This window comes from Pan paniscus, chromosome 2, assembly GCF_029289425.2.
Source record: "Pan paniscus chromosome 2, NHGRI_mPanPan1-v2.0_pri, whole genome shotgun sequence".
Classification (NCBI taxonomy): Eukaryota; Metazoa; Chordata; class Mammalia; order Primates; family Hominidae; genus Pan; species Pan paniscus.
The window spans coordinates 177,457,187-177,484,152 of record NC_085926.1 but is presented as its reverse complement, the minus strand read 5'-3'; the positions used below and the strand labels follow the sequence as shown (position 1 = coordinate 177,484,152).

Genomic DNA, 26,966 nt, shown 5'->3' with positions numbered 1-26,966 from the left:
ATGAAAGAAAACAATATGTTAAGAACAAAAGTCTAAAAGCATCAGGGTGATTTCTACCACTAAACAGGATTTGAGCTGGTCATAACAAGAAAAGTAAGGGCTCAACCAAGGAGATGAAAAAGGTCATTAAACACAACGGAAGGGCAAGAGAAAGTTTTAAGGTCAGTACTCAAATGATGATTCAGAGCTTTATCTACCGTGGCAGATGGTCCAGACAATCTCCCATTTTCTAAGCCTCTACTTTGTTCCTATAGAGCCTTGAGACAGAAATATAGTCAGCATTCTAAATAAGCAATGTAATTATATTATTGCTAAATTAAGATTGCACTATAGATCCGTTACTCTCTGAAATCAATGTTCCTGAACAACATATAAATATAAAATCATATCCCAAAATAATGTAGCTCCTTTATTTAAGCAAGTCTTTCAACAAGTTCTTTGGTAATTTAAAGAATATTTTAGTTATAGGAACACAGATTCTATTTCGAAATGCCATAATCTTCAGAAGAAAGGAATGGTTCAAGTTTTACCTCCATTTAGTGTAAATCCTTTTGTGAAGAAGGAAAGCTTCACTAATTTAAAGAGAAATTCAATAACAAATCAGACTTTACAGTCTCAGTATCTTCTACAGAAATATAAATTTACAAAATAAAATATTTCATAAAATGAAAGATGTCTTCTAAAGAGGCAAAAATTTTTTCCCTGTTACATGCAAAGACTTTAATTCAACAAAAAATTTAAACTTACCAATAACTTCAAAAAACGCCTGTCATAGAATCTAGAAGGTCTGATGACAAATAGTCTTTTCCCATGGTCTCCACTGTGTCGAACAGGAGCTGGGAATATTGAATTACCCTGTTTTATACAAGGTTCATATGGGTATACTGTTATATTCTGAGTTAAAATCAGATTATAAAAAAATACAAGGATCCTTTTGTAGCTCATAAGCAGGATGACTGGGTTTTCACACTCATGTGTGAGATGTGCCTCCCTCAAACCTTGTTATGAGGTAGGCACATTACCCATCTGACATGAAACAAAAAGAAAATATACATTCTTAGATGTTTAATATGAGTTAAGATTTTAAAATGTCTTATTTGAGTAATAGGGCCAGGTCAGATAGGATATCTTTAAACAAACATGGATCTACTGTTCTGAAGCATAACTTTCCTCATTTTAATTCAAAGTTAAAGTATCTAAATAATCATTTTAATTTGTTTCAATAGCAGGCAGGGAGGTTAGGTACTTAATGAGCTGCTCATCTGTGTCTCCTCTGCAACAAATATTTGCTAATGCTGCAAAAGAAATACATTTAATTTAAATTATTCCATTATGCCATTTCACATGACACATTATCTGTATTATATGTATTATTATGCTGCAAAATAGATGGCAAGGACCAGCCGTATTTATTCAACAAATCACCAGCAGGAATTAGAACTTGTTATCAAACTACACACTCTAAAATATCTTGATAAAATCACGTGGTAAACCATTGCTGATTAAGAATATCCTCTTCAAGTCTCCCCCCGACAGAATTTAATCAAGCCTTGCTGGAAGTAAACTGAGGCAAAATTTCACTTCTGGATCCTCTTTTTATATTCTTCCTCTTGAAGGTCTGCAAGGATCACTAGAGGCATTCCAAGCCCTTTCCACTGGGAACAGGAAAGGATCTAGCTGTTACTTAGAAACTGAAGGTTCCTATGTTTTCACTGTGTAACTACTCTCAAGGATATTTTGCATGTGAGTCACTGTAAAATAAAAAACTTTAATTTCCCATTAAAGGAATTTCAGTCATAATAGATGTCAGAAAGATCTGAATCTTTTATTCATGTTTAATGTCTGGAATGCTGTCCCCTCTCCTGAAATCTATGTTAGGCCCAGATAACATCTTGTCTTCCAAGATGCCAACATTTTTCCCAACCACACGAGATCTTTCCTACTGTTGAATTACTGTACGTTATTGTGACGTGTATATTTGTGTTTACTGCTGCCACTTTTAAGTATAAATATCTTGAAAGCAGGAACTATCTTCTTAATTTTGGTAACATCTGCAGCAGCTTGCAGTGAGTTTGGGAGGTTGATTAACAAGAGAATTAGAAACTGGCATGAATTTACTACATAGAATTCATACTACTAAGGCTTTTTAAATAACAAGATTAAGAGAATTTGACAAAGTAAGTATGGACTTCAGCAAATCATCTGAAACATACATAATTTTTTTCGTGGACTAGATGAAGAAAACGGGTTGGATGACAGTACAAAGTACTCATTAATTCAATACATATTTAATTGCATACTATGTGCAGATCCTATGCTAGACCTATATACGGTCTAAGAGGGATATAGATCTTGCTGGGAGAAATACACACTACACAAGTAATTACAAATCTGTAAGGGTAACAAGGGAAAGAAATAGGATACAGTGGCCCAGAAGAAAAGTTCCTATTTAGACAAGATGGGGGAGTTGGGAAGAGGGGACATTATAAGCTGAGAGAAAGAGGAAGTTAGAGAAATTTGTAATGGGTACTTGATTGACTGTAAGCAATAGGTACTGATTAATTACTGCAGTAACCTGGCAAAGAGATCTCTCAAAAGCCCTGCAGCATCAAGGTTTTTATGAATGGCTTAGATGAGGTGGATACAGCATTCCTGACTTGTCGAGTCTTAGAAACACAAAGCTACTGCTACAAGAGTGGCCATGGGGGTCCCAAGAGAGTCTTTACACACATTACAAAAGGCTGAATCTAAAAGGATTCAACATAATAAGGTAAGTGGAAGTTCCGCCTGGAACTCCCAGAAATTTAGTTGCTCACAAAAAAGCCAAAGGCCAATTCAGTCTTAATCTGATACACTACAAGCACAGGGTCAAAACAGGATGATCTTCCCTGTCGCTTATCCCCTGACTACACCTGCAGAAATGTGTCCATTCAAGAGCATACTCTTTTAGAGGGACAATCTATTTTCAGCTTAGTATTAGTTTGGTGCAAAAGTAATTGCAGTTTTTGCAACTGAAAGTAATTGCGGTTTTTGGCTGAGTGCGGCGGCTCACGCCTGTAATCCCAGCACTTTGGGAGGCCGAGGCGGGAGGCTCACGAGGTCAGGAGATTGAGACCAACCTGGCTAACACGGTGAAACCCCGTCTCTACTAAAAATACAAAAAAATAGCCGGGTGTGGTGGCGGGCGCCTGTAGTCCCAGCTACTCGGGAGGCCGCAGGAGAACGGCGTAAGTAAACCCAGGAGGCGGAGCTTGCAGTGAGCCTAGATCGCGCCACTGCACTCCAGCCTGGGCGACAGAGTGAGACTCCGTCTCAAAAAAAAAAAAAAAGTTTAATGCACTTAGTAATGTGAACTGCTTGCTCTTTCTTTACACATATTACCCAATTATTAAGCAATTAGTCATGTCATTAAAAGTCCTAGATAACTTATTAATATTGTTTCAAAGTATATTTCATAGCATGTAACTTTTTTTTTTTTTTCCAGAGACAAGGTTTTTTGCTATGTTACTCAAGCTGGTCTCAAACTCCTGGGATCGAGAGATCCTCCCACCTTCAGCTTGCGGAGTAGCTGGGATTACATCACACACCACCACAACCAACTTGCCTTTAACTCTTTTTAAATGTTTTCAGCCTTCATGATTTTTGATGTAATACGGCCATCTGCTTAAATCTAAAAATATTAGTGTGTAACCAGGAATGGTGGTGCATGCTTGTACTCCCAGCTACTCAGGAGGCTGAGGCGGAAGGATCACTTGAGCCCAGGAGTTTGAGGTCAGCCTGAGCAACATAGCTAGACCCTTCCCCCTCAAAAAAAAATTAAATTATTAGGGTGAACATTGCTTACAATGAGGTGCCTACCAGGATTTCTGGAACCCTGATCCTCCTGACACCAAAAATAGGCATCTTTCACTGCTCTCTAAAGCCTGAAATTTCTCCATTAAGTATTTATTAATTTCATAGGCCCAAGGCTTCAATGACTAATTTTTAAAAATGCAAGTAGCCTCAGAAAAGTTATTAAGCCTTTGACGATTGCGATTTTTATAAGAATTGAATAAGATAATGTGGGAACTTTTTGTGTGTCAAAGACAACAACTGGGCCGGGCACAGTGGCTCACACCTGTAATCCCAGCACTTTGGGAGGCTGAGGCGGGCGGATCACCTGAGGTCAGGAGTTCGAGACCAGCCTGGCCAACATGGTGAAACCCCGTCTCCACTAAAAATACAAAAAATTAGCCAGGCCTGTGATCCCAGCTACTCGGGAGGCTGAGGCAAGAGAATCGCTTGAACCCAGGAGGCAGAGATTGTGGTGAACCAAGATCGTGCCACTACACTCCAGCCTGGGTGACAGAGCGAGACTCCGTCTCAAGAAAAAAAAAAAAGACAACAACTGAAAATTGGTCATTTTCTTTCCCTCATTCCCAGTAAAGGGCACCACCATCTCAATTACCTTGGATAAAAATCTCAATCATCTTCCTTGCATCTATCCTTCATTCATCATTTGCCAAGGCCTCTTGATTCTAAGAGTTAAATTCTCCATTTCATTCCATGCCTTCTTTACTTTACTGACCTAGGTAATCAACATCCCCTACAAGCCATCCAATATTCAGAAGCATCTTCCTATAACACACTCCTGATATTGCTCTTCTGCTACAACACTCTGTTGCCTACAAAATCAAATGAAGATACGTTGGCTTTGTAGTCAGTCCCTCCCCTCCCCCAATTTGGTCCCAACTTTCCTTTATTTGCCTTTTCTCCCAATGCCTACCTACCCCAAGAGTCACATATCCAATAAAAAAAACTCAACCTTTACTTTTCTGCCAGTTCCACCTATTAAAACTATCCCTATACTTCAGTTAAAATGCCCCATCTATTCCATGTCTGGATTAACTCCACAGCACTCTGTTTATACATCCATATTAATACTCTTCACATTTTTAAAAACCATAATTTATGCATATCAGTCTTCAATTATAAATTAAATTTACCTGCAGCTGAGGGGAGAACTTAGCTCATTTCTGGAATTATGCCATCTTTGATGTTTAATAAATAATTTAATTAAACAGAATAGCTTTATCTGCTAATTTTCTGAGAAAGGTTTACAGAAGGTGATGAAGAACATGACAGCACTAGATTTTTAGGAAGGATGAGGCTATAGGAATTTGTAGAAGGCTAATGCCAGGACTTCAAAGGCACAGGCAAAAAAAGAAAAACTAGACAAACTGGACTTCATGAAAATTTTAAAGTTTTGTGTCTGAAAGGACGCTATCAGCAGAGTAAAAAGGCAACCCACAGAATGGGAGAAAATATATGTAAATCATATATCTGATAAGGGATTGATTTCAGAACACACAGAAAACTCAACAACAACAACAAAAAACCAAACAATCCAATTTAAAAATAGGCTGGGCATGGTGGCTCATTCCTGTAATCCCAGCACTTTGGGAGGCTGAGGTAGGGAATTTCTTGAGCCCAGGAGTTTGAAACTAGCCTGGTCAACATAGCAAGATCTCGTCTCTACAAAAAACTTAAAAAATTAGTGGGGTGTGGTGGTGTGCACCCGTCATCCCAGCTACTCAGGAGGCTGAGGCGAGAGGATCACCTGAGTCTAGGAGGTTGAGGCTACAGTGAGCTATGATTGCGCCACTGCACTTCAGCCTGGGTGACAGAGCAAGATCCTGTCAAAAATAAATAAACAAATAAATAAAATAGGCAAATAGCCTGGCAGAGTGGCATGTACCTGTAGTCCCAGCTACTTGAGAGGCTGAAGCAGGATTGCTTGAGTCCAGGCATTCAAGTTCGGCATGGGCAACATTAGGGAGACCTCATACTCAACTTAAAAAATAATAATAATATAATAAATAATAAGCAAAGGATTTGAACAGACATTTCTCTAAAGAAGATATATATACAAATGGTCAAGAAGCACACAAAAAGATGCTCAACAAAACTAATTAGAGAAATGCAAATCAAAACTACAATGATATCATCACATACCCATCAGAATAGCTACAATCAAAAAACCAGAAAATAACAAGTGTCAGTGACAATATGGAGGAAGTGGAATCTTTGTACACTGTTGGTAAACAAAGGAATGTAAAATGGTATTGTTGCTATGGAAAATAGCATGAAGGTTCCTCAAAAAATTAAAAACAGAATTACCATATTGTGGAGTCCTAGTAAGATACATAAGCAACAAGGAAGGGGCCCCAGGTGGAGGAAAGCAATTCTGCTGAGACACGGCTAATCACAGGCAACCCACAGGCACAACATCCTGTTCCCAAATACCTCGTTCAACACATAGCCCCAGTAGAGTGACCTTATCTGCACATCTTCTCTGCTCATAGCCCCTTCAGTATGACCCTATAAAACTTCCCTCCAGTCCCTGACTCTGCAGATAGCCCCTTCTCTGCTGTGCTGCCCATTGTTCTCTTGCAACTCTATCTTCGTATTTTCTCTAATAAATCTGTCCTCTGTATCCATGACTGTCTTGGTAAATTCTTTTACCACCCACAATGCCAGTCCCAGCCAGTAACACCCATGACACACATGACCCAGCAATTACACTTCTGCAGATATACCCATAAGAATTGAAAGCAGGGTCTCAGAAGAGGTATTTGTACATCCATGTTCACAGAAACATTATTCACAACACAAGTCATACTCAATGTCACTGATGAGTTCTTGGAAACTGTGACTTTAAGTGAAACCACATACAGCAGGTCCTTAAACAACATCACTTCCTTCTTTATTATAGGTTCTGACGGTCGCAGTTTCAAGAGCCAATGATGTTAAGTGAAGCTTTACAGTAATTAAAATCTGCAAGTGCTTCGGTGTAGTGGCTCACAGCTGTAATCCCAACACTTTAAGAGGCCAAGACAGGTGGATCACTTGAGGACAGGAGTTCGAAAGAATTCTTAACAGAACCCATTTAGGATTAAACAAGTTTCTGTGGGTCTGAAGAAACTCCCCAGGCCTCCACAAACAAGTTTACTGGAGGTCTGAAGGAACTTCCCAAACCTCCGTGATTTAGCAGGAGATAAGATAAGGGTAATCACCCCAGCACCTGGATCCATTTAAATTAAGTAAATTTAATATGGCTCCAGAGGAAGGTCCTCAGGACTCAGACCTTAATTATAGATTTTAAAAAGTTAGTCACTTTTGTCTTTAGATGAGTGCACACTTACATGTAGACATATAGCTTAAAAGGTCTACAAGCTCTGGAAAACTGTAATTTTAAGTTGGTCTGGCGATAATTTCCAGGACTTCTCCCTGTAACCAGTTACAGGAATAAAAACTCTCTTCCGGCAGGGCGCGGTGGCTCATGTCTATAATCCCAGCACTTTGGGAGGCCAAGGCGGGCAGATCACCTGAAGTCAGGAGTTCAAGACCAGCCTGGCCAACATGGTGAAACCCCATCTCTACTAAAAATACAAAAAATTAGCCGGGCATGGAGGTGTGCACCTGTAATCCCAGCTACTCAGGAGGCTGAGGCAGGAGAATCGCCTGAACCCAGGAGGCAGAGATGGCTGTGTGAGCCAAGATCGCGCCACTGCACTCCAGCCTGGGCAACAGAGTGAGACTCTGTTTCAAAAAAAAAAAAAAAAAAAAACTCTCTTCCTCCCCAGTTCATCTGCATCTCATTATTGGATGGCAAGAAATAGCAGCCTGACCCTCAGTTTGATACGAGAACACGGGAAGCCAGGGGTTGCAGTGAGCCAAGATGGTGCCACTGCACTCTAGCCTGGAAGACAGAGCAAGACTCTGTCTCAAAAACAAAACAAACAAACAAACAAAACCTAGAAGCAACCCAATTGACAGATGATGGATAAGCAAAATGGGGTAAATACATACAATGGACAACGGACAATTCAGCTTTAAAAAGGAAGGAAATTCTGACATATGCTACGACATAAATATGCCTTGGGGATATTATGCTAAGTGACAGACAAATATTATATGATTCTACTTACATGAGAAATAGAGTAGTCAAAATCATAAAGACAGACAGCAGAATGGTGGTTACCAGGGGCTACGTGGAAGGGGAATGGAGAGTTATTGTTTAACAGATACAGAGTTTTAGTTTTACCATATGAAAAAAGTTCTGGAGTTGGATGATGGTGATGGTTGCATAGCATTAGGAATGTATTTAATACCACTGAACGGTGCACTTAAAAATGGTTAAAATAGTAAATGTTATGTGTACTTTACCACAATTTTTTTAAAGGCTACTGCTGCCAGGCACTGTTGATTTTTTCCACTCACTCTTCACAACTACCTTTTGAGGCAGGTTAAAATTCTCATCTTTTTTAAAGAGGAGGAAATGCAGGTTATGAGCAATTAGGTGTCTTCCACTTTAGCTTCCAAGATGTGATGACCACAGACATGGCTTCTGAATTCTAGAGCCAGAATTTGAAGATAGGCAGTCTATCTCCAGAAAAAACAAAACAAGACAGGTTCTCTACTACATTAGAGCTTACATTCTTGTAGGGACAGATATAAACAACCATATAAGAGATTAAAAGCTTTCATATCACAGTGACAGATGCAAAATACCTTTGAAAGCAGGTACACAGCTGAAAACACAGTAACCTTTAGTAAACATAGCTATTAGATCCTTCCCTGCTCTGATTGGAAAGGGCGCAGAACACGGTAATGATCCTTTGAGAACCCCAAGAAAGGGCAATAATGTGGAAAGAGAAACTGGGGGTGAAATTTTGGTGCAGTTTATCTCCAGCTGGATTTGATTGAATACTACCAGAGCGAGTATTTGAAGGATTTGTATTTGGCTATATGAGAATATCTGTAATCAGAAATGGCTTATAAAGGGATTTTCATCAAGGAATGTAGTTTTGAAACAAGTTCAAATTCCTGCTGGAAATTTGTTAAATACCACTGGTTCTTTGCATCATGTTTCCAGCAAATCCCTATGTATATTGCCTCATCCTGTGGAGTGGCATAATTCAAATTAAACTGGGAGAATAGGGGTAAAAAGAGAACAAGATATTTTGAGGCTGGAGACAACTTTCTGACTTTAAGTGTTTCACTTCCTCTTTACCTGCTTCTATTGCACAGGGCAAATAGCTTACAGTATATATATAATGAAGAGGATTAAATAAATTAATACTTTAAACCCTTAAAATGATGCTTGAGGTCAGGTGGGGTGGCTTATGCCTGTGATCTCAGCACTCTGGGAGGCCGAGGCAGGTGGATCACGAGGTCAGGAGTTCGAGACCAGCCTAGCCAACATGATGAAACCCCATCTCTACTAAAAACACAAAAAATTAGCCAGGCATGGAGGCGTGCAACTGTAATCCCAGCTACTCAAGAGGCTGAGGCAGGAGAATCGCCTGAACGCAGGAGGCAGAGGTTGCAGTGACCCAAGATCACGCCATTGCACTCCAGCCTGGGCAACAGAGCAAGACTCCGTCTTGAAAAAAATAAAAATAAAAAAGGATGCTTGACACGTAACAGGTGCTCAGTAAATGTTGGCTATTATTTAGAGACACATTATTTAATAATTGAGTCAGTTTCCTCATCTGTAAAATGAAAATAACATTGTAATTTCTTTGCAGAGTCTCTGAGATAATAAAGTACACTGAATATCAAGCATTTGATCTTTGCTATGATTATTCACACCGCCATGATGCAACTCACTGTCTCCAAGGAGGTCCAAATAGCCCTATTAAGACTGTATTGGTCAGGTGCAGTGGCTTACGCCTATAATCCCAGCACTTTGGGAGGCTGAGGTGGGCGGATCACTTGAGGTGAGGAGTCGAGACCAGCCTGGCCAACATGGTGAAACCCCATCTCTACTAAATATACAAAAATTAGCCAGGCGTGGTGGTGTGCACCTGTAGCCTCAGCTACTGGGGAGGCTGAGGCGGGAGAATCGCTTGAACCCGGGGGGTGGAGATTGCAGTGAGCTAAGATGGTGCCACTGCACTCCAGCCTGGGTGACAGAGTGAGACTGTCTCAAAAGAAAAAAAAAAAAAAAAAAGACTGTATTATGACTTTCCTGAGACCTAGGCACTTTTTCCTTCAAGGGCCCCTTCGTCTAAGTTATTAAAAATAATATTTTATGACTGCATTGGTATAAAACGAACATAATACAGGCTGGATTCGTTATCATATTCATAAACATTATGGTTTTTTTAAAAAAGAAATTTAAATTAAAAGACTTTCGTAGACCCCTAAAACTATCATGGGTTCAGGCAGGAGAATCGCTTGAACCCAGGAGGCGGAGGTTGCAGTGAGCCAAGATCGCGCCACTGCACTCCAGCCTGGGCAACAGAGTGAGACTCTGTCTCAAAAAACAAACAAACAAAACAAAACAAAAAAAAACCTCTCTTCCTCCCCAGTTCATCTGCATCTCATTATTGGGCGGCACGGTACTTACTGTGCCTAAAGAATAAGTTGGCCCTGAGCCTCTTTACCTGTCTACATATTACCTGTCTTCATATTCCTTAGCATAGGTGGGCTTCTCAGCAAGATGACTTTGCATCTGTGGGACTAGAACCTAGCCTTTGGGCAGGTGGAACGCAACAATAAGCTTGTGCCCTAGAGATACAGATCTCAGCTCTATACCTTTCTAGACTCAGCTTCATCCGCAAATTAGCATTAATTGGGATGGTGAATAACAACGTTTTAGAAATGCTAATAATGTAAACACGATCTATCTGGCTACTTCAGGAAAACCCCTCATATAGCTCGTGCTCCGTCTCTCCTGTCAAGCCCCAAGCCCACAATTTGTCCCGGCTCCCTCCGGATCCCACCAAGGTCACCCTGGAAGCGTCCTCCCTTTTCTCGCCCCGCACCCGCTTCACGCCCGTTCTCCCTAGGCCAGCACCCACCAGCAGCCTTCGGAAAGCCACGAGTGAGGAAGCCCCCAAATCCGAGGCGAGTGCCAAGGGGGCGGCCAGACAGAGCTGCCACCGCAGTAACCGAAACCCGCCGCAACAAACTCATGGCCGCCATGGCTACTACGGGCAGGAGGAAGAAGGGAGGCGGGTCACGGAAGCTGAGAGAGCCAATTTACCAATGAGGACAAAGGCAGGATGTGGCCATCTTAAGTGAGGGCAAGTTTTCTATTCTCCTCACCGCCGGCTTGAGACGCCGGAAGTGACGCTATCGTTGGCGGAAACGCGTTTTGCCGGTTATGCGAAAACATGGCTGCGGCCGGTTTGGCCCTTCTTTGTAGGAGAGTTTCATCCTCCCTGAAAGCTTCCCGATCGTTAATAACTCCTCAGGTCCCTGCCTGCACAGGGTAAGTGATGTATAAAGTAGGTTTGCCCACCTCTCCAACTTTGGATCTTGTTTGGTTGCCGAGATGCCGAGATGCCGAGAACAACTCAAGAATGGAACGGCCGCCTGGATGGCAGAGCCGGAGCCCACTTTGGTGAGGAGTGAGTGACCTTGGAGAAGTCGCTCACCTCCGACATTTCTATTCCTTCCTCATTTTGTTGCTGCCTGCTGTGGACAAGACAGTATATGGGGTTTGTAGATGTCCAGCATTTGTTGAAGTAAATACATCTATAAGTACAGAAGCATCCTCTTGGGCTGAGTGAGGTGCGAAAAACTTTACCGAAGATGTTTTTGTTGTGATACTCAAGTCTGTGTCAAGTTTGGATGGATTAAAAAAGAAGAGATATTTGTATTTACAGGATGTGTTACAATGAAAGTAACTGGTAACTTAGTAACTTCTTTTATTTATTTATTTTTCTTGGTCCTGGATCCAGTGAAGGATCATTTATTACATTGGTTGCCATGACTCTTTAGTCTCTAATCCGGAACAATTTCTTTTTTTTTTTTTCTTAATGTTGTTGACATTTTGATGAGATTAGCTTTTTAAGAATCTTATTCATTTGGATTTGTCTGATTGTTTCCTCATTATTAGATTTAGGCTAAATATTTTTGGTAGGGATACAACACTTGTGATAAACTTCATTATTTAGTTTCAAATCATCTCAGGTCATCAACTATTTTTTAAAAACAGGATTTTTGAATTACTGCATAATAATTTATCATCCAGATGCACAGTAATTTTTAAACCATTCTTAGCTGCGTATTTACATAATTAAAAACTTGACATCCTATATAGTGCTTTAATAAACATCTTAATTTATAAATTCCCATCTATAATAATTTTTTCAGTTGAAACTTCTAGATGCAGAATTACTGAATTAGAGGAGGAAGTATTTGAGGCTCCTGATACATGCTGCAAAATTGTGAGGTTTTTTGTTTTTGTTTTTTGAGACAGGGACTGACTCTGTCGCCCAGGCTGGAGTGCAATGGTGTGATCTCAGCTCACTGAAACCTCTGCCTCCCAGGCTCAAACCGTCCTCCCACCTCAGCCTCCCGAGTAGTTGGGACTATAAGGCACGTGCCACTATGCCTGGCTAATTTTTGTATTTTTGTTAAAGATGAGGTTTTGCCATCTTGCCCAGGCTGGTCTTGAGCTCCTGGGCTCAAAGTGATCCTCCCACCTCGGCCTTCCAAATTTCTGGGATAACAGGTGTGAGCCACCATGCCCAGCCCACATGTTGCAAAATTGACTGCTTTTTTAACCTGTGCTTGCACCCATTAGCAATGTAAGAAGGACCCAAAAATGTTACCTTAAAATATAATTGTGTAAATATGTTACCTCTGAAATTATAAGGTAGCAGCTTCTATAATGCAGTATTAACAATACTTTCTAAAGCATTTTCAAAATTTATTGTGGCCAAGCATGGTGGCTCATCCCTGTAATCCCAGCACTTTGGGAGGCCAAGGTGGGAGGATCACTTGAGCCCAGGAGTTCGAGACCAGCCTGGACAACATAGTGAGACCCAGTCTCTAAATAAGAAAAAAAAAAAGTAATTCTTGTGCAGAAACCCTGAGTAGCTTTTTAAAATGTTATCGATGACAAAATGATTATGTTTATTATGATAATGTTTATTGCTTATAAAATCCAGATATTATAAAACTTTACTTGTTTATGTGTGTTCAATTGCAGGTTTTTTCTTAGTTTGTTGCCTAACAGTACACCAAATGTGACATCCTTTCACCAATATAGATTACTTCATACCACATTGTCAAGGAAAGGACTAGAAGAATTTTTTGATGACCCAAAAAACTGGGGGCAAGAAAAAGTAAAATCTGGTGAGATACTTGGATTTGTCAACATTAAATATATTTGTGGAACCCCCCCCACCATCGTTCTAGGATTATATATCCAGTTTAGGAATTATTTAGATGTTTCCTTTTTCAGTTTTCTTTGGGACTGTCTACTAGAGAAAATTAAAGGGACAATATAATAGTAGAGTTAATTGTTCCTTGGCAGATTGGCAAGATGGTTAGATAAGGAATAGGCTGAAATTATTAACTAAAGTAAGGTTGAGGGCTTATTTTAGATTTTTTTAATGATAATTTAAAGTTTATTTATTTATTTAGAGATGGAGTTTTGCTCTTGTTGCCCAGACTGGGGTGCAGTGGCACAATCTCAGCTCACCGCAGCCTCTGCCTCTCGGATTCCAGTGATTCTCCTGCCTCAGCCTCCTGAGTAGCTGGGATTACAGGCACGTGCCACCACGCCCAGCTAATTTTGTATTTTAAGTAGAGACAGGATTTCGCCATCTTGGTTAGGCTGGTCTTGAACTCCCAAACTCAGGTGATGCCCGCCGTCTTGGCCTCCCAAAGCGTTGGGAATACAGGTGTGAACCACCGCCCCAGTTAATTTATAATGACAAAGTATTTTGTCATTAGGATGTGAAAATACGTTCTGTACTAATGCTAACGTTTTTTGAATGCTATTGCCAGTCATGTTAATAGTATTTTCGTATGTTACCTAATTTATCTCTAATTACACATTGTTATATACTATAAAAAAGCTGTTATATATTTTATAGATAAAGAAACAGGTTTAGACAGGTTTAGAGAGCTTAAATAATTTGCCAAAGGGCACATGGCTAGAAATGTTATTTCATGTTATGTATTATTTTAATAGGAGCAGCATGGACCTGTCAGCAACTAAGGAACAAAAGTAATGAAGATTTACACAAACTTTGGTAAGTATACTAAGTACATTAACATCTAGACGTTTGAAGCAGTTATAGTGTAACAATGAGGTAAAAACAATCTATCTGATATAAGAAATTGAGTAAAGCGATTTCTTTTGTAGTACTATGGGTGATAAATCTGATGTTTAAGATCATGAAAGATTTTATATGACAGAGGTTAGATTATGACAAATGTCACAATTCTCAAGTAGTTGGGAATTCAGAAATTTTACTGTAATTTACATTGGTCCTACTAACATGTTTATACTAGCAATTTCAGTTAATTAATAAAATGAAACAGAGAATAGTTGGTGGCTTTTGTTTTTTTCTTTGAGACAAGGTCTCGCTCTATTGCCCAGACTGGAGTGCAGTGGTACAGTAACGGCTTACTGCAGCCTTGACCTCCTGGGCTCAAGTGATCCCCCACCTCAGCCTCCTGAGTATCTGGGACCACAGGTATGCACCACCACACCCAGCTAATTTTTTTGCGTTTTGTGGAGAGGGAGTCTCCCTATGTTACCCAGGCTGGTCTCACTGGGGCTCAAGTGATCCTCCCACCTCAGCCTCCCAACATCCTGGGATTACAGGCATGAGCCACTGTGCCCAGCCATTGGTTATATTTAGAATTCTCTCCTTTTTATTACATTTTCATGATCTGTAATCTTTAGTGTATTTGCTTTGGAAAGGTGTGTTGGAGGATGCATTTAATTGAGAATTTAGGTAGATTTTTCTGGCAGGCACTGATGAATTAGAGAGGGTTGAGAGGATTTAAGACAGGGTTGCATTTTTAATTTACTATATGTAGCCCAAAGATATGTTTTGTTTGGACTGTAATTGTTTTTTAAATTGGGAAGTTTCACACAGAAAATATTATTTTTGTCGGCTCTTGAATAATGAGACCTGTGATTTGGCAACACCGGCCCTGCATTCCTACATGGCAACAACTTGGCTGGTCTGCGGAGCAACTGCCCCTTCTAGATGGAGAAGGGACACCACTTCTCGGCCACCCTGTGGTTCTTTCACTATGTCTACTTCCTTCATAATTGTTATCTGCCTAGGGACTCTAGTAGACATTTGCTTTTTTTTATTTTATCTTTTTGAGACACAGTCTCACTCTGTCACCCAGGCTGCAATGCAGTGGCGTGATCTTGGCTCACTGCAACCTCCACCTCCCAGGTTCAAGCAATTCTTATGCCTCAGCCTCTCAAGTAGCTGGGATTATAGGCTCATGCTGCCATGCCCAGCTAAATTTTTGTATTTTTAGTAGAGATGGGGTTTCACCATGTTGGCCAGGCTAGTCTTGAGTTCCTGACCTCAAGTGATCCGCCTGCCTTGGCCTCGCAAAGTGCTGGGATTATAGGCATGAGCCACCGTGCCCAGTCAACATTTATGTTTGTTGATGTAAAGCATTGTTTATCTTTCATGACAAATTAAAGAATTGTGAAGTGTTTATGAAAACCACTGATACTATGTTTATTCATTATAGAAAAATAAGTTGTATTAAAGCACTATTAGTTACTGTGGGTTATCAGTGAAAGGATAGTTAAGGCTATTTCAACATTCATCATGGCTGCAACCAACTAAAGTTTTGCCATTTCTCTTTTTTGTTTTTTTTTTTTTTTGAGACAAAGTCTCGCTTTGTCGCCCAGGCTGGAGTGCAATGGCACGATCTCAGCCCACTGCAACCTCCACCTTCCATTCCAGGTTCTCCTGCCTCAGCCTCCTGAGTAGCTGGGATTACAGGCACGCACCACCATGCCCAACTAATTTTTGTATTTTAGTAGAGACGGGGTGTCACCATGTTGGCCAGGCTGGTCTCGAACTCCTGACCTCAAGTGATCCACCTGCCTCGGCCTCTGAAAGTGCTGGGATTACAGGTGTGAGCCACTGCACTTGGCCCCAACTCGTATTCCCAAATAGATGTATTCAGAAAATCTGCCTTCACTTTAGCTCTGCTGCTTCAGTACCTTTGATTATGTTTGCTCTGCTCTCCCTTCTATCATAAATTCCATCTCTATGACTCTTTCCCTGGTCATCTTAGCTAGAAGAGATGTTTCTCATCTCCCCCACTTAATTCTTCTGGTACTTATTGCCTGTCCCACTTATTATCCCACATCACATTACAGTTTCAGAAGCAGCGTGGTGGAGTTAAAATAGAATGGATTTTATACACAGAGATCAGGGATTTGAATCTTGAATTACCTGTATGACCCAGAATACCTTACTTCTCTCAGCCTTAGCTTCTTCGTTTAGTAAGTGGAAATAATACCAACCTCAGAAGGTGGTTGTGAAAACTAGATGAAATAAGTGTATATAAAATGTTTAACACGTTGTCTGGCATATAATAGGTACTCAGTAAATGTTATTTATCTTCCATCTGCCTTCTCTACTCTCCACTCAGAATGTAAGGACTATGTTTTATGCCTCTTTGTAGCTCTCTTAGCACTTAATACATGTGGCAAATGGAAGGTTTATTGAACACATGGATAAGCAAAGATAGTTATGTATAATGGATTATTCTTTGTAATCATATTCTATATATTGAGATTTCTAATATGACTTTTTTTGTTTTTTTGAAGCAAGATCTCACTTTATCCCCAGGCTGGAGTATAGTAGTGTGATCTTAGCCCACTATAGCCTCAAATTCCCAGGCTCAAGCAATCCTCCTGCCTCAGTCTCCCAAACAGCCGGGGCTACAGGTGTGTGCTGCCATGCCCGGCTAATTATATTTTTTGTTTTTTGTAGTGATGGGGTCTAGCTGTGTTGCCCAGGCTGGTATTGAACTCCCAAGGTCAAGCGACCCTCCCACCTCAGCCTCCCAAAGTGCTGGGATTACAGGTGTGAGCCACAGCACCTCGCCTCTAAGTGACTTTCAAGTACAGATAATTAATTTTGATGTCAGAAATTACAACTTTATTAACATAACCACAGAATAGCATCACAAGGTTTGTGTTCTTTTGTATAGGTATGTCTTACTGAAAGAAAGAAACATGCTTCTAACCCTAGAGCAGGAGGCCAAGCGGCAGAGATTGCCAATGCCAAGTCCAGAGCGGTTAGATAAGGTAAGGATTGGGAGAGGCTGGAGACTGGTATACATGATTACAGCTAAAAGGAGTGAGTATGTGGTTCCTGTATTTCTTGTCAAATAGATTTTTTTTTCTTATTCGTTTGATTTTTAGTAAATTTGAGTAGTGCAACCATCATAGCTCCTTTGGAAACATTTCCATCGCCCCTAAAAGAAATCTCATACTCACCTGCAGTCATTCCTCATTTCTACCTGCAACGTGTTTTTTGTTTTTGTTTTTGTTTGTGTGTGTGTGTGTGTGTGTGTGTGTGTGTGTGTCAGTGTGTCAGGTGGGTCTCATTCTGTCGCCCCCAGGCTGGAGTGCAGTGGTGTGATATCTTGGCTCACTGCAACCTCCACCTCCCAGGATCAAGCAATTCTCTTGCCTCAGCCTCCCAAGTTGCTGGGATTACAGGCACATACCACCATGCCAAGTTAATTTTTGTATTTTTGGTATAAATGTGGTTTCACCATGTTGGCCATGCTGGTCTCAAACTCTTGACCTCAAGCGACCTACTCACCTTGGCTTCCCAAACCTACCTGCAACTTCTAACATACATGTGGACAAATGTTTTTTAGTAGATACCTAGGAGTGAAATTGCTGGCTTATATGATAAATCTATATTTAGCATTTTAAGAAACCGCCAAACTGTAATCTAAAGTAGCTATACCACTTTACATTCGTAGTTCTGGTTTAACCATTTCCTTAGTAACTAGATCAGTTTTTTACTGCTTTTTAAAATAACTGTGGTAAAAATCACATAACATAAAATTTACTGTCTTGACCATTTTTAAGTGTAATAGTCAGTAGTGTTTAGTATATTTACAATATTGTGAAAAGTTGGTTACTTTTTTATTTTTATTTTTTTTCGAGATGGAGTTTCGCTCTTGTTGTCCAGGCTGGAGTGCAATAGCACAGTCTCGGCTTGCTGCAACCTCCGCCTCCCAGGTTCAAACGATTCTCCTGCCTCAGCCTCCCAAGTAGCTGAGACCACAGGCACACACCACCACTACTGGCTAATTTTTTGTATTTTTAGTAGAGACGGGGTTTTACCATGTTGGCCAGGCTGGTCTTGAACTCCTGACCTTGTGATCTACCCGCCTCAGCCTCCCAAAGTGCTGGGATTACAGGTGTGAGCCATCGTGCCCGGCCGAAGACTTATGTTTTTATTTAGATGTATGTTTTTACTGGATGCTTTCAAGATCAACCCTTTATTGATTTTTTTCTGTGGCATAGTAAGTAGTGAGAACAGAACTCAGTTTTTATAATAGCATTAGTCCTGCTACCTGACCTTAGCTACTTTAGTTTCCTTTCCTCACACCAGTCGCAGCCATTTTTACCACACTGCCTTTAAGATGGAAGGACATAACGATCCCTGGAGAAAATCAAAGAAGGTATAAAATGAAACCTCATTGATTTACCCTAATTATGGAGAAGGTTATTCTGATGTAGTGAAAGTTGAGTTATATAACATTTTTTTCTTTTATCTTTATTTTGACATAATATTAGACTCACAGAAAAATTACAAGAATAGTAGAAGGAACTCTCATATACCCTCCAGATTCCTCTGTTTTACTGCATTTACCTTATCCTTCTATGCATCTATCAGTCCTCCATACACAGTATTTTTTCTCAAATGTTTGAGAGTAAGTTGTACACATGACATCCCTTTATCTATAAAAACTTCAGAAAAGCCAGGATATTCCCTTATATAACCACTATGTAAATTTCAAAATCAGGAAATTAACATTGATACAGTTCTATTAGCTGTAATCTACAGATCTTATTCAGAGTTTGTCAGTTATCCCAAGTGTCCTTTATGGCAAAAGAAAATTCTGCATCATGAATTTTCATGTGTCTCTTCAGTCTCCTTTAATCTGGAGACTCAGTCTTTGTGTTTCCTGACATTGAACTTTTTTAAAAGTATAGGGCCTGGGAGGTTGAGGCTGCAGTGAGCCACGATTGCACCACCAAACTCTAGGCTGGGTGACCGAGCAAGACCCTGTCTCAATAAATAAAAAATAAAAAGTGCATTGACAAGTAAGGATGCTTTATAAAGAACACATTATTTGATGAAAAAGCTTTTGCTATAATGGTGCTGTTACAGAACTTTTGAACTTCAACCGTGGATTATCTGCTTTAAATATGTATTTCAGAGGTGAACTTCAGCCCAGTAGGTCATATGTACTGCACTTTCTCAATCAGTAGAACCCAAAATAATAAAAGTTTACTCCAGAGAAGCTGAAAGTGACCATAATTTTTTCAAACTTCAAATACATCTGGTGTTTCCAGTGTTTTGTGACATACTACTAAGGAAACTTTATTAAGCAAAAATGTAAAAAAAATTCTCAATATAAGATAGAAACCGAAGATTTGGAACTGTTTAAGGAAGAGTAAAAGAGAAAAGAAGAATTATAATTGGGATATAATTCTTATCACTGAGTGAGTTGATATCCAGTTGAAGCATATTACAGACAAATTTTACTTAGAGAATAATATAAAAATTAAGGGAGAAATTATATAATTCTGGCACAATAGTTAGCTATGATTGTAACTAAAGTATTAACTATCCATTTGAGATAAATGACCCTCCCTATATGTGCTTCTCTTCAGAGTATTAGTACCTATTTATCACACAAATAAATGACATGTTAGTCCCCTTGTGTTTGAAATACAGAAACAAGGCAAATGTTGAAAGATTGATTATAATTTTGCAAGTGTATCTTTTTGTCTCTTTTAAAAACATGTGTTTCAAGGGCTACTCTGTAATGTTAATTCTTGGCTGTAAAGAGAAGTGTATACTCTTACCCTGGAACACAGTCCTATTAATTTTATATTCTCTCAACTGACGCTCTTGGCACTGAGAAACTTACAGAAAAGAAGGCTCTTTGAGGTTGACTTGTTTTCAATAAGGTATATCTAAATAATACTTTTGATTTTCCTTCACATTTCTTGGCATGAACTTCTGAATGTTAATTCTGTGGACTTGGTAGCCATTTACTTTCTATCTTTGTGAGCTAACACTGGATTTCAGCTGGAAGCCTCAAGTCTTACCCTTGCTTAGGCAAACTCTTTAATGCAGTTAGTGAACAACCAGCTTTACTAAAAATTTCTAAAGATTAGAGAGTTTTATATAAAGCCCTTATTAATGTGGTCCCTTTACTCTCCCAAGTTTGCTTGTCTTCAAAATAGAATTTGTCTTAGTCATCATTTCTTTTTCAGGGATTTTGTAGAAAATAAAATAGTTAAGAGGAAGGCATGTGAATTCAGCTACTGTAAGGCATTTAGTGAAGTTGAGGATAGCAGAAGTGCTGAGTGTGAACTGAGCAGGTTATGGGCCGGGTGCAGTGGCTCACGTCTGTAATCCCAGCACTTTGGGAGGCCAAGGCAAATAGATCACTTGAGCCCAAGGAGTTTGAGACCAGCCTGGGCTACGTGGCAAAACCCTGTCTCTACCAAAAAAATACAAAAATTAGTCGGGTGTGGTGGTGCATGCCTGTAGTCCCAGCTACTTGGGAGGCTGAGGTGGGAGGATTGCTTGAGCCTGGGAGGCAGAGGTTGCAGTGAGCCAAGATCGTGCCACTGCACTCCAGCCTGGGTGGCAGAGCTAGACCCTGTCTCAAAAAACAAAAACAAAACAGATTATGAAGTAATTTATCTAAATTTGTGGCTTTCATATCTTTTTCAGATCTCATAGCTACCTGGGAGATTATAATCTGTGCTTTTTTTGAGGATTCTTATGAGAAACAAATGTGCTTATGCAGTATTTGATATCTGTTGTGATGCTTAAGGGACATACACATAAAATGGCTCGCAGTATGTATTTAGGACTATGAAAAAGTTTGGCCCATCTCACATTACAATCCGCAACATATGAATATTTATATGTAAACAAATATAAGGCCGGGTGCGGTGGCTCATGCCTGTAATCCAGCACTTTGGGAGGCCAAGGTGGGCAGATCACCTGGGGCCAGGAGTTTGAGACCAGCCTGGCCAACGTGGTGAAACCCCATCTCTAATAAAAATACAAAAAATTAGCTGGGTGTGGTGGCAGGTGCCTGTAATCCCAGCTGCTCAGGAGGCTGAGGCAGGAGAATTGCTTGAACCTGGAAGGTGGAGGTTGCAATAAGCCAAGATCATGCCACTGCGCTCTAGCCTGAGTGACAGAGCAAGACTCTGTCTAAAAAATATATATATGTATAAAAGTCTGCAATATATGCATTATAAAACAATAGAAATCTTAAAGAGGTAAAAATAAATAGAAGTTTAATAGTATCATCTTGCATCTTGATAAATCTTTGGAGATTCATATCTGGATGGACTGCTATTCCTTTCCCTGTAGTAGCAACAGCTACCAAGCAGGCCACAATATCTGTGTCTGCATGTCAAGGACACAGTGATTAGTTGAGATCGGAACATGTCTTTTTTAATATAATGAAAATAGCAAATTGTTATCACTTCTTATTAGCTCATTGAGTTTTGAAATAACATGAATCAAATTGGGTCTCCAAAAGGAATCTATATAAGTGTCTCTCACTCCAAACAAAACTAATGGAAATATATTTGTAGTTAAAACTGTAAGCTTTTTTAAAAATACAGAAAGTGGTAATCTAGACACCCATGTAGACATACTTGTGCCAAAAAGATTTTTAGGAAATACTTAACAGAGTGGTTGTTTGGCATAAATATTCATAAGTTTTCTGTAGCAGAAGTGTTTATACATTCTCTTTTTTAGGAATTTTGTAGTAGATGATTGTTGAAATTGTATCTTTCTATTCTCTTTTCAGGTAGTAGATTCCATGGATGCATTAGATAAAGTTGTCCAGGAAAGAGAAGATGCCCTAAGGCTTCTTCAGACTGGTCAAGAAAGAGCTAGACCTGGTGCTTGGAGAAGAGACATCTTTGGAAGAATCATCTGGTGTGTAGTTAACACTGTGGCTCTTCTAAGATGGGAGTGGAAATCCATGCCTCATTCCCCTGCCCAGTATCTTTAAAAAAAAAAAGTTGCACCATATGAGATAATATTAGAGATATGTCTAATAAAAGAAGAGGCCCCACACCCCTTTGGACTTTAATGAAGGAGGATATGAATGAAGGTAGCTTTATCTGGTAAAACCAGCCCAGACATCCCATTCCTATGATTCAGTTACCTATAAGTCTTTATTGTAGTGGTTCTTTGTCTTATATGAATCACAAGGCCTTTTGAGAATTTGATGAAAGTTAGGGATCGTTTCCTCAGAAAAATGTACATGTACACATATCACTTCAGAAGGTATAAAATCCATGAAGCTAACTTCAGGACACACACCTGCCCTCTTTGCACATTGAGAACCTGGAACTATTTTTTTTTAAGTCTCAGGGAATGTCACATGAACCAGTTTCAGTTTGCTCCCATTGCCATCAGGATAAGCCCTAGGGCAAATTATGAAGTAGTTTATTTTTTATACCTCCTTGTTTCTCTTACATTCAAATCCCAGAGTCTTGTCAGCCTTTGGGAAAGGATCTGGTAATCAGCCTTCATGCTGAGGTGTAAATAACTGAGAAGACCTCGTATAAATAAACCTCCTTCGGTGGGGAGGCTGTTCAACCCAAAGGTAAATAAACCTCCCCTCAGAAGGAGGTTTATTTACCTTTGGGCTGAACAACCAAGATGAAATATCATTAGACTTTTAAACGTAGGCAGAATGGGGAAGGCATTTTGGTTAGAGACCTTCCCTGTACTCTTGACATTATACCACTTAACTCATAACTCATTTGGTAGGTTCTTTTAATGGGGTTTAAGTCCAACACAGAAAAGAGAAATTGCCAAAGCATCTCACTAAAAACGTTTATGTTTTATTTTCTACTAATTTTTATTTGGACTAACCCTTTTGAGGTAAATTAGGGAAGTGAAAATGTATTAAATGTTTTCTTTAAGGCAAATAACTTTTTGCTTTATTGGCAGGCACAAGTTCAAGCAGTGGGTTATACCTTGGCACCTAAATAAAAGATACAATAGGAAACGATTCTTTGCCTTGCCTTATGTGGACCATTTTCTCAGGTGAGCACAAGTACCTTTAATAAAACATATTATCTTTATACCAGATGACATATGGTCATATATCATGCCAGATGACATAAAGAAAGCTTAAGCTGTCTTTAAATTCTAATTTCTGTTATTACGTAAGTATTTTAAAAAATAGGAAAGTCAGGCTGGGTGTGGTGGCTCACACCTGTAATCCCAGCACTTTGGGAGGCCGAGGTGGGTGGATCACGAGGTCAGGCGATCGAGACCATCCCGGCTAACATGGTGAAACCCCGTCTCTACTAAATATACAAAAAATTAGACGGGCATGGTGGGGGGCACCTGTAGTCCCAGCTACTTGGGAGGCTGAGGCAGGAGAATGGCGTGAACCCAGGAGGCAGAGCTTGCAGTGAGCAGAGATCGCGCCACTGCACTCTAGCCTGGGTGACAGAGTGAGACTCCGTCTCAAAAACAAACAAACAAAAAAAATAGGAAAGTCAGGTAAAAAAGAAAATTGAAGTCATATATAAGCTCACCATCAGAAATAGCCACAGTAGCCAAGCGTGGTGGCTCATGCCTGTAATCCCAGCACTTTGGGAGGCCAAGGCAGGCGGGTCACTTGAGGTCAGGAGTTTGAGAACAGCCCGGCCAAAGTGACGAAACCCCATCTCTACTAAAAATACAAAAATTAGCCGGCCATGGTAGCATGTGCCTGTAATCTCAACTACTTAGGAGGCTGAGGTACAAGAATTGATCGAACCTGGGAGGTGGAGGTTGCAGTGAGCTGAGATTGCACCACTGCACTCCAGCCTGGGCGACAGAGTGAGACTTCATCTCAAAAAACAGAAAAAAAAAGAAATAGCCACTGTTAACATTGTAGTATGCTTTCAAAAGTTTTATTGCCTTTCTATTCTTGTATCTATATGTAAATGGAAAAATTTCTACTGTTATGTTAAAATGAAGGTCCAGATAATTCAGTTGCATACAATGTGAGTTCATGTTATTGCAAGGCTGTTGAAAAGAAATGGGGCTAGGAAGAGAAGTCTGTTATATTATATCTAAACTCATGTTGTCCTGCAGAATGTTGATCTCCAAATATTTCCTTTAGCACATTTTTCCTGCATTAGGTTTATCATTGAACAGGGAGAACATAGGGCTTCTGTTATGATAGAGGAGTGCAGTGTTCCCATGAACCACTCACTGGTAACTATACAAACTTAAGATTTTTTTTTAAAGAGCTATTTTAAAGCACTTGGGCCATATCCAAAAGGAGACAAAGCCAGAGGATATAGTTTAATCCCCAAAACTGCAATTAGAAGGGAAAAGTATTGCTAGTTTATGGTTTCCTGGGCCAAGGGTGCTACCCAACTCCCATTGCTGTGGCTCCAGAGAGAGACAGGGCAGAGGAACCGAAGGGCTCCTGGCTAAAGGTGCTAGAAATGAGAATTCAAGGCTGGGAAGTCAGCTGGAAAATTAAAGGGGAAATCGTAGCAGCACGATAGCAGCACAAGAACCACAGCTTTTAACAACTCTTGAATAATACATTCTACTTTTAGCAAGTTCCTCAGAAACCGATTTTCCCTCCCTGATTTTCATACCAAAACAAATTTTTAAAAACAATTTAAATAGGAATGGAATGTATCTTTAAACTTGGCTTTAAAGTGTTTAGTGTACTTTAGAATCACGTTTAAAATTACTCATCTCCCTACTGAACCAGCTACCTCTCATTTTATCTGTAGTACATCCAGTCTACATTAGCCCTAAACTGTCAGTCATCTTTTTCATCACCATTGCTATATATTTAATCGGTCCTTGATTTAATTCTTGCTGCAGAATGTCTCCAGGATCTGTCTTTTCTTCTCCCATTGTCTTTGCCCTAGTGCAGTCTGTGTCTTCATCAAATTGAATTACCGAACATCTTCTTGACTCCAGTCCAATCAAGTATTGCTTCCTGGCTAATTTTCCTCAAGACTTTTTTTTTTTTTTTTTTTTTTAATCACATCAGGGCTGTTCAGAAACATACAACAGCTCTTGTCTACAGGACAAAATCTTAAACTCTTTTCCTCCCAGCATTCCTGCAAGTCTTAGCTACCTACCTTTCATCGAAGTCAGAACTCTTGCCTTGTTTCCTAAGTGTTCCTTGCTTATTTTCCACTGTTGCTTCTTCTGTTGCTACAGCTTTTAAATCTTCGCTATTCACATTTAAGACCTAGTTGAGATGCTAAGCAACTGAAGAAATCTGACTGCACTTTTTCTCTGAGATTGCTCCAAGCCCAGGGTTGTGCTGTTTGATCCTTTTGTCCCTTAGTCATACAGGGTGAAGTTATAAATCACTTTTTTTTTTTTTTTTTTTTTGAGATGGAGTCTTGCTCTGTTGCCAGGCTGGAGTGCAGTGGTGCGATCTCGGCTCACTGCAACCTCCACCTCCCGGGTTCTAGCGATTCTCCTGCCTCAGCCTCCTGAGTAGCTGGGACTACAGGCATGTGCCACCACGCCTGGCTAATTTTTGTATTCTTAGCAGAGACAGGGTTTCACCATGTTGGCCAGGATGGTCTTGATCTCTTGACCTCGTGATCTTCTCACCTCGGCCTCCCTAAGTTGGGATTACAGGCGTGAGCCACTGCACCTGGCCATGACATAACTTTTAAAATAATGTATGAGAATGTATCAATCCAGTATCACTTTTACAGGTTTTATACATATTCTAATGATTTTGTTTTTGAAACTACCTTTTTAAGCCTCGCCTTCAGAATGTAGCATCATCATCTTAATATTAAGAATAGCAAACCTTTATTCTTTCAGATGGGTCTTTGTTTTTGTAAATGGTCAAAATTTAGTTGGAGCAAAGACTCATGAATAGAATGGGTAATCTCATTTTGACTTTGTTTAGCCTTTATACTTTTTTTCCTATATATGTGCATATTTTTTACTTCATCCAGCTGTAATACGTGTTATCTCAATTTTCTATGACCTCTCCCATAGCACTGGCATATTGTATTGTCTTTTTTTCCCCCAAAACCTCATCTGTAATAACTTCAGCAGTACATCTCTTTATTGCTGTATTTTATACAAACTTATTTCTATTGACCAATATCCTGTAAGATATCAATTCAAATAGAGCTTGGTATGCAAGGATTTTTTTCATTTTCAATTTTTACAACTCCCAAGTTGACCCTACAGGTCAAGTAATTTATGTTGTAATTTATGCAGCAAATGTGTCATACCCTGGGATACTGATGTGTGGGAACAATCTCATTTAAAGAATAGTAAGTCTAGCCAGAGCCTAAGAATTTATTTTTGGCATCATGAGATATATCCTGAGACTTATGGGAATTCCCTACTTTCAAATAGTACTCACTCTAGCTTATCATTTCCCCTATACACAGAATAACACTCTGCTAAGAGATGACGCTTAGTCATATGAGGATTGAACTTAAGGCCCAATTTGTTACAGGTTCATAAGATCTGGACATTCTTTCTAGTCAGGAAATAGGGATAGTTGGTATAGGGTTTCAGATGCTCTTGACTTGTGTAGGTTTACAGTGATTACTATTCAAGTTTAATAATATATATAACACACCAAATACAGGGACTGGCATGTTTGAAGCTTTGATGTAATTGATTTATGCATATTTTGATAGTATTGAATAACAAGGAAATATTTTTGTATAAATTGCTGTTATGCTTTTTTTATTCTAGACTGGAACGTGAGAAACGAGCCCGCATCAAAGCACGGAAGGAAAATTTAGAGAGAAAGAAAGCAAAAATTCTTTTAAAAAAGTTTCCACATCTTGCTGAAGCCCAAAAGTCAAGTCTTGTCTAAGATGTCTGAACTATTAAATTTACCATTTTGTTTTTCTTGAA

At 39.6% G+C, this 26,966-nt stretch overlaps 2 protein-coding genes and 1 non-coding gene across 6 annotated transcripts in view; 2 read left to right on the top strand and 1 right to left on the bottom strand.

Moving 5' to 3' along the window:
- The window catches only part of NDUFB5 (NADH:ubiquinone oxidoreductase subunit B5), a 19,810-nt gene extending 8,695 nt beyond the window's left edge, over positions 1-11,115 (bottom strand). The window contains exons 1-2 of one of the 3 annotated variants that reach the window (XM_003831967.6): positions 10,851-11,115; positions 748-836 (exon numbers count right to left, since the gene is read on the bottom strand). In XM_003831967.6, coding sequence (XP_003832015.1) covers positions 748-836; positions 10,851-10,974 — 213 coding nt within the window. In that variant the 5' untranslated portion in view covers positions 10,975-11,115. The remainder of the gene's footprint in view (positions 1-747; positions 837-10,850) is intronic. The other 2 variants (XM_008957342.3, XM_008957341.6) reach the window with 2 other exon arrangements.
- Positions 929-1,032, top strand: LOC112439481 (small nucleolar RNA U13). Its single transcript, XR_003027756.1, has one exon. It is a non-coding gene; the product is annotated as a small nucleolar RNA U13 (small nucleolar RNA).
- Positions 11,111-26,966, top strand: MRPL47 (mitochondrial ribosomal protein L47). 2 transcript variants are annotated; one of them, XM_003831966.4, is made up of 7 exons: positions 11,111-11,263; positions 12,992-13,137; positions 13,982-14,042; positions 16,999-17,095; positions 21,886-22,016; positions 23,043-23,138; positions 26,802-26,966. In XM_003831966.4, exons 1-7 carry the CDS (start codon positions 11,166-11,168, stop codon positions 26,923-26,925), a joined length of 753 nt encoding a protein of 250 aa, XP_003832014.1. In that variant the 5' UTR covers positions 11,111-11,165; the 3' UTR covers positions 26,926-26,966. The 2 variants fall into 2 exon arrangements, with proteins under 2 accessions (XP_003832014.1, XP_034813643.1); XM_034957752.3 differs by lacking the exon at positions 12,992-13,137 and having other exon boundaries at positions 11,141-11,263.